The sequence below is a fragment of the Buceros rhinoceros genome, unplaced genomic scaffold (genome assembly GCF_000710305.1).
Source record: "Buceros rhinoceros silvestris isolate BGI_N320 unplaced genomic scaffold, ASM71030v1 scaffold4876, whole genome shotgun sequence".
NCBI lineage: Eukaryota > Metazoa > Chordata > Aves > Bucerotiformes > Bucerotidae > Buceros > Buceros rhinoceros.
The window spans coordinates 9,883-23,174 of record NW_010419297.1 but is presented as its reverse complement, the minus strand read 5'-3'; the positions used below and the strand labels follow the sequence as shown (position 1 = coordinate 23,174).

At 48.5% G+C, this 13,292-nt stretch overlaps 1 protein-coding gene across 1 annotated transcript in view; it reads left to right on the top strand.

Annotated features, from left to right (window-relative positions):
* The window catches only part of LOC104495828 (cytochrome P450 3A29-like), a 12,167-nt gene extending 423 nt beyond the window's left edge, over positions 1 to 11,744 (top strand). The window contains exons 2-13 of the mRNA XM_010138857.1: positions 833 to 926; positions 2,028 to 2,080; positions 3,199 to 3,298; positions 3,726 to 3,839; positions 4,429 to 4,517; positions 5,107 to 5,255; positions 5,725 to 5,852; positions 6,186 to 6,270; positions 7,239 to 7,399; positions 7,621 to 7,847; positions 9,309 to 9,471; positions 11,649 to 11,744. Of these exons, the coding sequence (XP_010137159.1) occupies positions 833 to 926; positions 2,028 to 2,080; positions 3,199 to 3,298; positions 3,726 to 3,839; positions 4,429 to 4,517; positions 5,107 to 5,255; positions 5,725 to 5,852; positions 6,186 to 6,270; positions 7,239 to 7,399; positions 7,621 to 7,847; positions 9,309 to 9,471; positions 11,649 to 11,744 (1,459 nt within the window). The remainder of the gene's footprint in view (positions 1 to 832; positions 927 to 2,027; positions 2,081 to 3,198; positions 3,299 to 3,725; positions 3,840 to 4,428; positions 4,518 to 5,106; positions 5,256 to 5,724; positions 5,853 to 6,185; positions 6,271 to 7,238; positions 7,400 to 7,620; positions 7,848 to 9,308; positions 9,472 to 11,648) is intronic.
* Positions 11,745 to 13,292: the final 1,548 nt, after the last annotated feature.

The following is a 13,292-nucleotide window of genomic DNA, read 5'->3' as shown; positions in this document are numbered from 1 at the left end:
GGGTGCAGTGCTCCCCATGCCCTTCCCGTGCCTGCTGGAATGGAAAGAGGAAGCTGGGCTGGGCTGGGAGGGAAATAAAAAGGAACTTCTCGAGGATTTGGGGGGTTTTGTTTTGTTTTGTTTTTCTCAGCAGATCCAAAAGAAGTAAATTCCGTGGTTTTAACCGCAGCACGCTCTGGATGGCTGCAAGGGCGAGAGAGTGTCGTTGGGCTCTGCAAGCTGGCAGCAGGGCAGTGGCAGTGCCTGTGTCCGCTCGTGTGCTTGTGCCAGCAGAAGCCCCTGTTGAAGCAGTTGCTGGCGAAACGGCCCTTCTGCTTATGTCACTCAGGGGAGCTGTAGTGACGGTACAGGCAAACACGTAACTTCACTGTTGTGATTTACGTCCCTGTTCAGCTGCTGTGGCTGCACCAGCTGAGCATCACCATGGGGCTTTACAAAGACAAACTCAAGGGCAGGGCTTAGCTTGAGAACTTAATCCCTCTGAGACCCCTCTTCAGTCACCTGCGTCGTGGTCATCTGCTCTGGGGGGCTGAAGGAGGCCCCCGAGGAAAGCCCGGGGATGTCCAGGCACACCGTGGTTGCTGAGGCTGGGCTGCAGCTCCTTCCAGCCCGTGTCTTGTATCAAAACATGCCATGAATTCTCGTTCACCACAAGTGAACCTGTGTTTATTGCAGGAAGGGAGTATCTGCAGCAGGGCTGCTGCTGCTGGTCTGTAATTTCAGCTTGCTCTGGATGGCAGGAACTAGTCACTGAAGCTGTTCGCTGTGCTCAGGATGAAGAAGCTTCTCTTTTCGGTGCATAAATGTGTCTCACGTGCTCTTCGTTTGGCAGCTATGGGATATGGCCCTTCCAGGTCTTCAAGAAGCTGGGCATTCCCGGGCCACAGCCTGTGCCTTTTTTTGGAACTTTCCTGCAATACCGGCATGTGAGTACCAGCAGTCACTACTCCCGAGCTGCCTTAAAATCTTACTTGTGGCTGTGCTGTTTTTCCTGTCCGTTGGGCATCTCTGTCCTCTGCCTTTGATTCAGTCGGCTGGAAAGGATGCTTTCACGTAGGAAGCTCTTTGGGCACACTGAGAACACAAAAATTCCAGTTGACCTGAATGAGGTGTGCTGTGTTTTTCAACTACTTTTTTATTTAAGTTTCAGTTTCTCGCTGGATTTCTACCTGCTCCCCAGCAGCTGAAGTTCTGCTGGAAACAAAGGAACAAAATACTGGAGCGCTGCCTAAGATTGCGATTTCCCAAGACCTACGTGTTTCTTTGTGCTTTGGGTCATCCCCATGAAGAGGCTGAGTTAGCCCCAGCAATGCCCTCTCCAGCCACTTGCTGTTGACAAATAGATTTCTAAATAAAACTCAACTATTATCAAGTCACCAAACACTACCAAATAACTAGGTAGTCACTGGTCGTGGATAACTGACTACCAATACAGACCAAAATACATTAGCTTCAATGAAAGAAGAGTTTTAGCTTGTGTTTGTGGGTTTACGTCATGCACATGGTCCCTTAGTTGATGCATGGCGAGTGTTATGTGTCCCATAAGTTTCATCCTTAATTAATCCTTAAAGTTAAAACCTTAATGGAAACAAAGGGGAAAAAAAAAGAAGCCATCATCATTCCAGTTCAGTAACTGCAGTGGAAGATCTTATGAGGTCAAGGCAGTAGCAGCTGTAACTTGTTGAGCTGAAGATAAAGGACACCCTGGGATCTGGTTCTGCCTGCTAACTCTGCTCACGCTGACGTTGTGTACCCTGTCACACCTTGGCTTCATCACACTTTTAGCTCAGGTTGGCTAGTGGAAGTTGAAAGTGCCTTTTTTGTTGGGTTTGGTTTTTTTTTTGTCCTCTCTGCTCTCTTTTTTCCCTCTGCTGCAAATGTCCCCTAAGTGACTACATGACTCTTTAGAGCCACCGTACACCCCCCAACCTCCGCTCCTTACAATGGATCTGTGGGATGCACCGCTTTGATCTGCTTTGATCCCTCTTCACTGGCAAACTGTTCCTTTCGCCTTTCTTCTTTCGCAGGGAGTCCTGCATTTTGATCAGATGTGCTTTGAAAAGTACGGCAAAATCTGGGGGTGAGTTTCTTTCTGCAGAACAAAACCGTCTGTCTGGGGTGCTCCGCAGCCCCAAAATAGCATGGGAAAAGGTACATTGCCAACATGTCTCAGCACTGTGATTCCAGCAGTAACAGCTTGGGAAAATCCAGGTTCACCACTGGGAAGGTCTCCTGCCATCTCTTCAAGGCTTCTCTCCTGGGATTTCAGCACGATGCAGGGCTGGGATGCTGGTAGCCAGTTTGGGGGGTCATTTATTTCCATAAGCTTTGAAAATAACCTCCACTGCTTGGTGTCAAACTGAGCCTTGTGCCTTTGAAGCTGCTTTTCTGTCTGTCTTGAGCAGAAAGCAGGCTGCCATGGTGCTTTTCATCTTGCTACCTGCTTCTCCCAGAGCTGGGGCATGAGCTGCCTTTCAACCTGCCTCCTTGCTCCCTGCACAGTGCTGGTTTTGTGCAGGGGCCTCTTATCGTGCTTCTATTGAGAACCTCTCAAACCGAAGCAAAATTGTTGGGCAAAAAAATCCTAGGAGGCTTCATGAAACCTAGTGCATGTGTTCAAACGATTAAATGTTCTCAAGCCTCTTGAAGACAGCAGCTCCCCTCGGCTGTGGCCCAAGGCTCCCTGCCCTTTAGCCCCGCCACAGCTTTTAAGTGTTTCTGTCTCTGTTGGTTGGAAAATGGAGGAGACGGATGAGTTTTTCCCCTCTCATTGCCTTGCAGACCAGGCAGGGAGATCTCTTTATCCCGCAGGTAGGCTATTCAGTGTGGATTTATTGACTCCAGCTACCAGTTGCAGCAACAGAGCTCCGACAGCCCAAGTGCAAGGGATCAATGTCATGGCAAAAGCTGCCTTTCATCTGGACCCACATGGCTTTGGAGACTCTTCAATACCACAGGCAGTTGCTAGAAATGCTCACGCTGTCTGTGTTTGGTACTTTTTTTCCCTCTCCCTTGTGTTACTACATACTACACCAGTTTCAGTGCTGTCCCTTCGGCTGTTTTGTCAGAGGAGACTCATGGCCCAAACCCTTTGGGCTCCAGAGGTCAATGTCATGGCTCTGGCCACAAAGAAAGCAGGCTGCTTTCGCTCCAGCTGACCATGAGCGTTGGACTGAGTGTTGGTTTCTCTTGGTTTAGGATTTTTGATGGCAGGCAGCCTGTGCTGGCTGTTTTGGACCCCGTCCTCATCAGAAACATCCTGGTGAAAGAGTGCTATACCATTTTTACCAATCGCAAGGTAGGTATCTAGCGCCAGGCTTTGCTCTCCAGTAGAGTGCCTGCAGCAAGAGGGAAGGAGTTTCCTCCTGGTTTCTGTTCTCCTTCTGTGAGCCCTTCAGCAAGTAGTCGCTCTCTGTTGTACCCCAGATAACTGATGGTACCAACCACAAAAGTCTGCTGGGGAGCTGTAGAGGCCACTCTGGCTGGGACATTGGGACATCAGCCTGGATGCACCCTGGGGCTGATGTCATTTATGACTCTCACGCTTTTCTTTCCGTTTCTGTGGTTTGCTGGCTGAGGTAGAGTTGATATGACCTTAGGAGCTAAGTCAACACTTTGCAGTGGGTTTCTTTTGTATTTCTATCACGTGTGGAAAGAGATTGGAAACCTTCACCCGTCTCCCTGTACAGCGGTGTGCCTTTTGCTCTAACATTCTTCCTGTGCAGAACTTCCGTCTGAATGGGATCCTGAAGTCAGCCCTCGACGTGACTGAAGATGAACAGTGGAAAAGGATTCGTACTCTGCTGTCTCCAACCTTCACCAGCGGGAAGCTGAAGGAGGTAAAACAGGCCACTGGTACTTTGCATCAATAGCTGGAGAAGGACTGGGCTGTTTCTGAGTACAGACTTTCCCCTCAAATGGAAAAGTTGTCCTGTTTGTCAAGACCACATCCATTAGCACCTGCACTGTCGGGTGCAGTTCAGCAGCGTGTTTGTCTACCATCATGGGGAGGGAGGCTGGAGAAGGGTATGGGGGATGAAATAGCATACAAGGTAGTGCAAGCTGAGGCTGTTGGCCCTATGACCTGTATTTCATTCTTGCTAAGCGCATTGCTCAGACCATGGGTGCCCGTTTTCCATGCTCTCAGGAGCCATGTTTGCTCCCAGCTCGCATGGATGCTTAGCTGGAATGGGACCTGCCTGTGGATTTTGGGAGGAGTAACTTGCTCAATGATAGTCGTATGACCTCTGGTGCCTGGTTAGAAGATGAGAGAAAGCCATCTCCAAGTCTTGGAGATGGTACCTTCCTCTTGCCTGACCTTCTACAAGCCAAAGACTTGGCAAGTTGCAGATGGCGGTGCAGAGTTGCCAGCCTTGTCTGGTGGAGGTGAAAGAGCCAACAGTGCCTTTTGCTTGGTTTGCATTTCAGATGTTCCATATCATTAATCACTATGGTGAAAAATTAGTGAAGATCGTTGAGAAGAAAGTGGCTAATGATGAGTTCGTGACCGTGAAGGAGTGAGTAACTGTGTGGTCTGAAAGGGAAGAGTTTGTATTCAGTGTGGGAAAGAGGCCATTTTGGAGAGCCTTTTCCACACTTAGCATAGCTCCCTCATCAACTATGGAGGCAAACTCCATAGTGGTGATGGGCATGGTGTGTTCCTCAGTGGTGGACTTTGCTCTGCTCAGATGGAGTAACTATGCTCTGTTCCCTGATTTGCCTTCCTGGGGATGCATTTTGAGGAAGGTGTAGGGCCTGTTGCAGAAGCTCCACAAGATGTGGTATTTGGGGATGTAATTTTTACGATCTCCTTCACAACTGGAAATCAGAACACAGTCTTTGCTACTGCGGAGTACAGTCCAGTGCTTTCCAACTACAGCCGAGGTTTTTGACACTGACAAGAACTGGGGGATGAATACAACTGGGGAGACTTGGGAAAATAGAATGATGATTACTGCCAAATCAGGACTGCGCCTGTTACGTTAGGACTCTGCACTGAGTCCTTGATTAAAAAGAGTCCTTCTCTCAAGGATTGTTCATAGATGGGCTCTTATTCCCTGATCTGGTCGGGTTCGTCCCATTTACTCTCTTTTCTTCTCTACTTAGCATTTTTGGAGCCTACAGCATGGATGTAGTGACCAGCACTTCTTTCAGTGTGAATATTGACTCCATGAGCAACCCCAGTGACCCCTTTGTCACCAACATTAAGAAATTTCTCAAGTTCAGTTTCCTAAGCCCTTTGTTCATTTTCTTAGGTATGACACACCTCATCTCATACAGCCCTGAGCAAAGGTGGTGACCACCTGCATTTCCTGGTAGCTCCCTTAGCAGCTTCAAGTTGTCTTTGCCGCATGGGAGATGCTCGCTCTTTGCAGGATGAGATTCACCCCAGGAGATCTGTAGAACTATTTCCCCAGGGAAACTGCAGTCAAACTATGTGGGTCTTTGCAGCACCCTCCTACAAGCAGTGACCCCTGCAGAAATGAGATGGAGAGAGAGCTGCATCACCGAGAGCTGCACTTAGTGTCGTATTGTGGCCGTATGTGATACACGGAGGAGACTCTCAAGTGCAGTTGCGTGCCAGCCATGGTTAGGTAAAAAGAGAGCTGAAGGCAACAAAAAGCAATTTTGGAGGGTCAGATCTACCCCACTCCTTTCTACTTTTTGTGCCACTTTTTAGTTTCTTGGCCCCTTTGACTAAAACGTTGTTTTACTTCCTTTTAGTGTTGTTCCCCTTTTTTACCCCACTGCTGGAGAAGATGAATGTGACTCTGTTACCCTCAGAGGTCATGGACTTCTTCGCGAGCGTCTTCATAAAAATGAAGAAGGAACGAGAAAAGCACAGCGACACAGTGAGTCCAGCCCAGGTGGCCTTTCCTCCTCGCTGTGCTGCCCTTCTGAGTGCAGGAGGGACCTGGCAGCATCTTCAGAAGCTGTGGTGTATCTCCTACTCTCCATAACATCTCCCAGCTCATCGAACCTGGGGAGAGCCAGAAATATGCCCTGCCTGGGCTTCTACCTGGAGAAAGTATCTGTGTCCATAGAGGGTCTTCAGTCTGAACTTCAACGCGCACTGAAGCTGTGAGCCTGTGAATGGAGCAGGTGTCTCTGCAAGGCGCTTGTGCTGGACAAGGTTTGCTTCCTTCCCACCCGCATCTTCCCTGACTGCTTCTGTTTCTCCCCAGAACCGGGTTGATTTCCTGCAACTCATGATTGACTCGCAGAACTCTTGTGACAGCTCCAAGTCTGATGAGACCGCCTCTTACAAAAGTATGTCTTGAGGTCTGTCCTCCTCTCAGCAGAAAGTGTGGTAGTTCCTCATGTGGTTAAAGGAAGTAGGAGAGAATTTTAGTCGTTAATGCTGCGGGAGGTTCAAGGTCTCAGTCAAAGGACTGTAATGATGCTTATCACATATCAACCATATTTTATTATATCCCATTTCCTGGGATAAACTGTGGTCTGTTTGTGCAATAGAGTGAATATTTTCTTACTCCCATTTGCTATTTTATCTCCTCTGAAGGCCAGCAATGCTGGCTGCACTTCATGAAGCACGCAAAGCACATATGCTGCATGTACCTTGCTCATCAGTGAGCTCATCTCTGTTCCTCATCCTGGGTAAAGTCTTAGATTTAGATAATAATAGCTCAGCCAAGGCATAGTCCATCAACCTCAGTCAGGGCAGGATCCTTGTAAATTTTTGAGTTGCCAAAAGCTTGAGGACAGGGTATTCGTACAACACTCTACACTGCAGGCTGCATCCTGGCAGCACTTGGACACCTCCGCAGTACCAGCATTAAATCCTGTGTCATCCTTATCACCACTGCCACAAAATGCTCAGGGCTACTAATCCCTCAGCGGCACAAGGCTCATCTCAAGGCTTAGAGGAGTTGCTGGGCATCTCTAACTTTTCCTGGTATGTGCCTCTACCTTTTTGTCTGACGAGCACAGTCCCAGAAGATGGCAGAGACTTTGTGAGTCAGGTTCAGGCTACCCATACCTTGGTGCTGCTCTTAAAGAAAGCAGCGTAACACTGCTGGTCTTGACAGCAGTTTTCTGGCTGTGCAACAGTGCCAGATCCACCCCTCTGTGGTACCAGAGGGTTAGCTGGATGTTTCCTTTACCAGCTGTTCACTAGTTTTGAATAGCATTACCTAGATTGACGAGTGGGATCCTGAATTCCCAAGGGTTAATCACTGTAGGTTTCAGCTTCTTGCGTGTGTTTTTATGCCTCTTTGCAGCATTAAGTGATGAGGAGATTCTGGCTCAGGCTCTCATCTTTGTCTTTGCTGGTTATGAGACCACCAGCTCCACCCTCAGCTACATATCATATGAACTGGCCACTCACCCTGACGTGCAGCAGCGGCTCCAGGAAGAGATTGATGCAAACCTGCCCAACAAGGTAAGGGAGAGTGGGGAGATGCTGGGGTTTTTCCCACCCAAGGCTTGTAGACCCTGAGCCAGAAGCCAGGTTGGAAACAAAAGCTGGAATGGAGGAGGTGCTGCCTCTGAGATTTTCCCTTCTCTGTCTCTGATGCCTAAAGGGGAAGCATTGGGGGCAGGGGTTGGTTTGGAGTGGGGTTGAAGTCCCGTGTTTGTTGCCATCCTGATTCTGCTCCCCAGGCTACTCCCACGTACAACGCCATCACACAGATGGAGTATCTCGATATGGTGGTGAATGAATCCCTCCGGCTCTTCCCCGCTGGGGGCCGGATTCAGCGGGTCTGCAAGAAGACAGTGGAAATCAATGGTGTGACTATTCCAAAGGACATGGTGGTCATGATCCCAGCCTATGTGCTGCATCGTGACCCAGAGTACTGGCCAGAGCCAGAGGAGTTCAGGCCTGAGAGGTGAGGGCCAGGTGGGGGGGAATAGCTGCTCACTCAACCTCAGCCCTGGGAGTGGAAATGGCAGCAAAAGTGGGGAATGCATGATTATAACATTTAAATCAGGCATTTATCATTGTCTGACATCTAGTCCCAGCATTACCGTGAGGGGAGTTTTATGAGCTACATCCATAAACTGTGCATGGAATTTAATTAACTGCATTGAAGGGAGCGACAGTGAGAGCAGCTCCCAGCAGCTGTAACACTGAGGGGTTTATGGCCAGATATTAAAGCAAGAGCCATTGGGTGACTGGCACGATGCCCTGCAAATCAGCAGTGGAAGGACAAGGACGGGTAGGAAATCAAACTTAATTTTTTGACTCAAGTTATGAAACAATCCTTGCTTAGGAGACTGTCAGACCCTGTGAAATGAGACAATAGCCCCCGGGCAGACCTGGGAGATCCTGGACCTGCTAGTCTCTAGGTGGCCACAAAGACATTGAGGGCTGACCCAGAGAGAGCAGGACCAGCTCTCTGCCCTTGCACCAGGAGACGAAACGCCCCTGGAAGTCAACCCTGGTGTGGGGATGTGGTAACCTTTAGGACAAAATGTTGCAGCAGTATCAGGCACAGGTTAGGGAGAGATGGGTGCTGCTGAAATCACCTGTGGTCACCTTGTGTTGAATGCAGAGGGAACCACCCGAATAGGAGTACTCTGGCAATGGCCATGCTACACCAGTTACTCCAGGAGCTCCTGGCTGACAAATTCTTACTCTGGTTGACAAACGAGGCATGGCCAGGAGCTCTTTAGGGATCACTTGCCTTGCTGGGAATTTCATCAGAGGGATGTGCTGGTGTCTCGGTAGCGAGTTACTTCACTACCCACTTAGCATGGCTGGGGTTTGTACCTAGACCTCATGCACTGTGAAGGAAAAGCTTTCTGACATGAAAACTGACTGATCACTAAGAAGTGTTACTAAAATGCTCAGTGGCAAATTCCTCTGTAAAGCTGATTGTTCTCCCCTGTTTTTCATGATGAGGAGAGGAACGGCTGGTGTGTCTCAAAAGCAACCCTGCCTTTAGTCACGCAGGGGGAGAACATCTTTGTGTTTGCTCCATCCTTTGATCTAAAGGGAAGACATGAAGCTGCAGACTGGTGTGGTTTAGGGTTTGAAATCTGGGTTCAGTTTTTGAGCTGAGAGGGAGTTCTGAGAAAAGAGGAGTTATGAAATCCATTGGCATATTTCAGGTATTCCCTGTTCACCTGATACACCTGGAGATGCACAACCAACTCCAAGCAGCAGGATGAAAGCAGAGCCATAAGGTGTCTATTGAGTTAGAAATAAGGGACTTAGCTGGGTTATTCTAATGTGCACAGAAACACAAAACGCTTTTGCCTTCCCAGACCCCTCATCACTTCAGATCTGAATCGTGACACATCCTGGAACTGTAGCTCTCCCTAATGGTTTTTTTGGTTGTAATCAGGTTCAGTAAAGAGAACAAGGAGTCTGTTGACCCCTACACCTTCCTGCCGTTCGGGGCTGGCCCCAGGAACTGCATTGGAATGAGGTTTGCTCTCCTCACCGTGAAAGTGGCTGCGGTCGTCCTGTTGCAAAACTTCTCATTCAGAACCTGCAAAGACACGCCGGTGAGAACATGGGGTGGTGTGTTTCGTTATCCGCCCTTTAGTCCCACTGGGATGGTCCTGTGCGCTCTCTTTTGCCCACGGTTCTGGACAACAAGGAGCTGTCTCTCACGCACGTTAAATCCCTCTCTTCCCTGAGGAGTCCAGAGACTGCTAGCTTCAGGACCACTGAACCTTGTCTGTAGACTTGGGTTTACTACTTCACAGAGAGATCAGGGCGGGAGATTTCACTGTGGATTAGGGAGGCATATGGGTATAATTGTATTTAAATCTTCTCATTAATTTAAATGTTTCAGCACAGGTTACCGATACATTTTTTTTTAAGCCTCTACAGAAGCAAAGTTAATGTTGGTGGAATATGTCAGGCTGAAATTCCTGAAGTCCTCTGCCTCTCGTTGGGTGCACTTAAGTGGTGGGGTGCTCACTTTCCCACGGTGTACTGCCAGTCTGCCTTCACCTGGCTTGGGAAGACCCTGCCCCAGAGAGAAGGAAGGGAATAATGCCTCCAGCCCACTCCAGAGCTGTGCTTTACAACACAAACATGGCTCTTCTCTGTGAGAGATCCCAGGACACCAAAATTCATCTCTTATGGGCCACCGGGCAGTCTCTAAAGGGTAACAATTCATAAGCAAGCACAATCTGAGCTACATTTGCATTGGTGACCCTCTCCCTGCTTGAGGCTATGCAGGATCCCTCCAGATTTGGGGTTCACCCAGGATCCCCGTGAACGCTGCGTGCAGCACTGATGGGTCAGCCCTGCGAGACGGGGCTGTTTGACACGAAGTAAATGCAGGAGGTGTTGGAAACTATATGCCAGGCAAGACCTCCCGAAAACATGGCAACTCCCTGTGACTCGGAGGCAGGCAGCACTATGGTCGGTGTTAGCTTCCAACCCTGACCCAGCTCTCTGGACTGACTGCTGCGAAAGGCATTGCCGTTAAAATATTTCGTTCATGAGGTGAGCTGGGGAAATCAGAGCGGAGGGGTCAGCAAGTGTATTCAAAGGACATTTGTTGTAAGAAACAGAAAAATCCTTATTAAATTATTACTTGGCACGGGTGCTCAGCTGGAATCTCTGCAGATTCAGATTGCAGCTCAACTAGTAACCTGGAGGTGAAAGACTGTAATAGTCCATTAACAATGCAGTGACCTATCCACTCTCCCTCAAGTCTAATGACATTTTTCTAGTCCTCTGCAATCCATAAAATTGATTCTTTTTATAACTGCCTTTAATTAAAAGGAGACAAGTTAAATATGTATTGTATTATTGGTGCCTATAGGTTTATGGGGCTCTTTTGGCCCTGTTTCCTACAGAAAATTTCATGTACATCAGATCAGAGTGGGAGGGAAAAATTCATGCCGGAACATCCCTTTGGAATACGTGTATGGAAGCTGCAGCCTCCTCTCACTCCTCCACTGATGGCACATTGGGCTCTGAGCCACATTGCTTAAATTTCCTGTAACAAAGCTTACTGGGATATGGGGATTTTAATATAGCTGGTCGGGCTGGGGGTGTGTTACCCTTTCCCTGATGGTGAGAAGGAGAGCTGAGACACAAGCAGCACCAAACTGATGGAGGAGACTTGTAAAACACTCTTCCCTCCCCTGCAAGCTGACTCCCTCCAACGGCAGTTTTAAATGTTCTTTTTATTGACGTTTCCAGCCCACCCCAAGGGAGCCCGTTGCTCTTCTGTGCGCGGATGCTTTTTTCTTTGGTACACAGTCTGAGCAGCAATCTTAGTTTCATTCTTCCTGGAGAGCTTATAGCTCCTCCAGCTCCCATTACACTCTGGGTCCCCTTAATGCTGACACACTTCAGCATTAAACAAAATAGTACTGCCTGCCCCTCCTTAGCTGTGGCTCCCTGGATGGATTTTGGCTGGTTTTCCCTCCACGTGCAGCCTGTTGATCAGTGCAGCTCTTCCCACCGTGCCATGCGAAAGCCAGAATTCACTAACCCGTTTATTCAAGAGCTGAGGGCTATTAAATCCCAGCTCATGGCTGTTTAGTATGAGCAATAGTGATGGTCCTGCTGTAAGTACACCTGTAAGTTAGGAAATTCATGGGAAACAAGGGGGAGCTGAGATGTATGAGGGCTGTAGGCGTCCCGTTGGTGTCATGAATGTCCCTTTTCCCAACTTATATGGCTGTTTGTGTTTTTTCTTTTCCTCCTGCTCAAGATCCCACTGGTTCTAGACACGAAAGGTTTCTTGCAACCGAAGCAGCCCATCGTCCTGAAGATGGTCCCCAGAGCCTGTGCTGATGTGGAGAAGTGAAGAAAGCAAGAAAAGACCAGAGACTCTTGTTTGATGGTGCCTCCTCTAACTCTTGAGATTCACGTGTGCGCTGTAGAAACATCAGTGGCGTGAACCCCCATTTCATAGGTCATTAGGGGTTTGGCCCAGCATAATTACATGAGCATGATCCTAATGAAAACCAGCCGGTCCTGCTGTCCCTGATCTCAATAGGCATTTTGCAAGAGCATTTGCACTCAAGATATTTTTTTCTCTCCCTCTGAAGAGGCACTTTTCTAAGCAATTTGACTGCAGTCACTGTCAGTCTTTTCTGGCGGTGTAATTTAAATCAAGATAGGGAGAGCAAATTGCACATAGTTAAGTAATGCTGCCATTGCTCCTGTTCCTGCTGCCTGCTGGGTGGCTCTGTGTGTCGTCTTGGTTTATTCTCCTGGGAATGCAGAGTTGTCCAGGACTATCTCCTCAGCTGTGTGCTGTGACCCTGACGAGTGTTAAAACGGTCAGGAATGGACGCCTGCAGTAAATTATCTGATGCTGATTTATTTAGATTTTCTCATGATTTTTAAATGGCTTTTGTGTGATGCCGAGTACAGATGAGCTGACTGGAGGAGCCCGGAGTCAAGCGGTTACCGCTAATGACTAGAGATCAGCAGAGTGGGAGAGAAGTGCCTCACATGGGTTTCCCCATTGTTTGCTTGTTTTGCTACAGACGTGCAGCCATCTCCCATAGACGGGACTGTCAACACGGGCATGTCATCTTTTAATCTCTCATTTATATTAGGCCATTGTAAGACCAGCTTAACTGAATAAATGATGCCGGGTGCAGCACTCGGAGCCTTTGGGTGTCCTGGAGAACCCTAGTCTGGAAGAAAGGTGTTGCCTTTGGCTATTGAGAGCTGGGAAGTCTTGATAGACTTTGTCGTTTGTTAGACTGTAGAAGACCTGTACACTCTCATTTCACAGGACTCCTCGAGAAAGTGCTACTGGAGGGCTAACTGCAATAACAAGCTCACTTAACTCTTCTGTTACCAGCTGAAGCCAGTCTCTGCTTCTGCTCTTTCCTCCATACAGAAGTGAATCTGTATGAATCCATTTGTAGGTCTCATAAGCCACTGGCCAGACAACAGTGTGGTCCCATCACCTCTCCGAGCTGGGTTGCCTCACTTTGGTGGCCTCCTCTGGAGGATCCTCAAAAATAAGCCACAGAGGGGAGATAGAAGTTCTGTTTTTCACTGCATTCTTCCACTGTCACCTGGGAGCACCACGGATGAGCTGAGGGGGTGGTCGTGCTGGTCTCAGCCATACTTTTGTCTTTTGTGAAAGCAGAGAGGTTTGATTTCAGCCTCTGCTCCACGCTGCAGACCAGCTGACTTCATGCAGGGTTCGAAGTGCTCTCCACACTCTCTCCTAAGCACCTCATGCACCTGCTTTGCTGTACCCGTCCACAGGAGGAGGTCATCTGCTTCCAAGCTGTAAAATTCTGACACTGGGTGAAATACTTGTGTGTGCGTGTACATCCAACCCAGTCACTACCATATAGAATGCTGCTTTGATCCTTTAGAGCTGAAA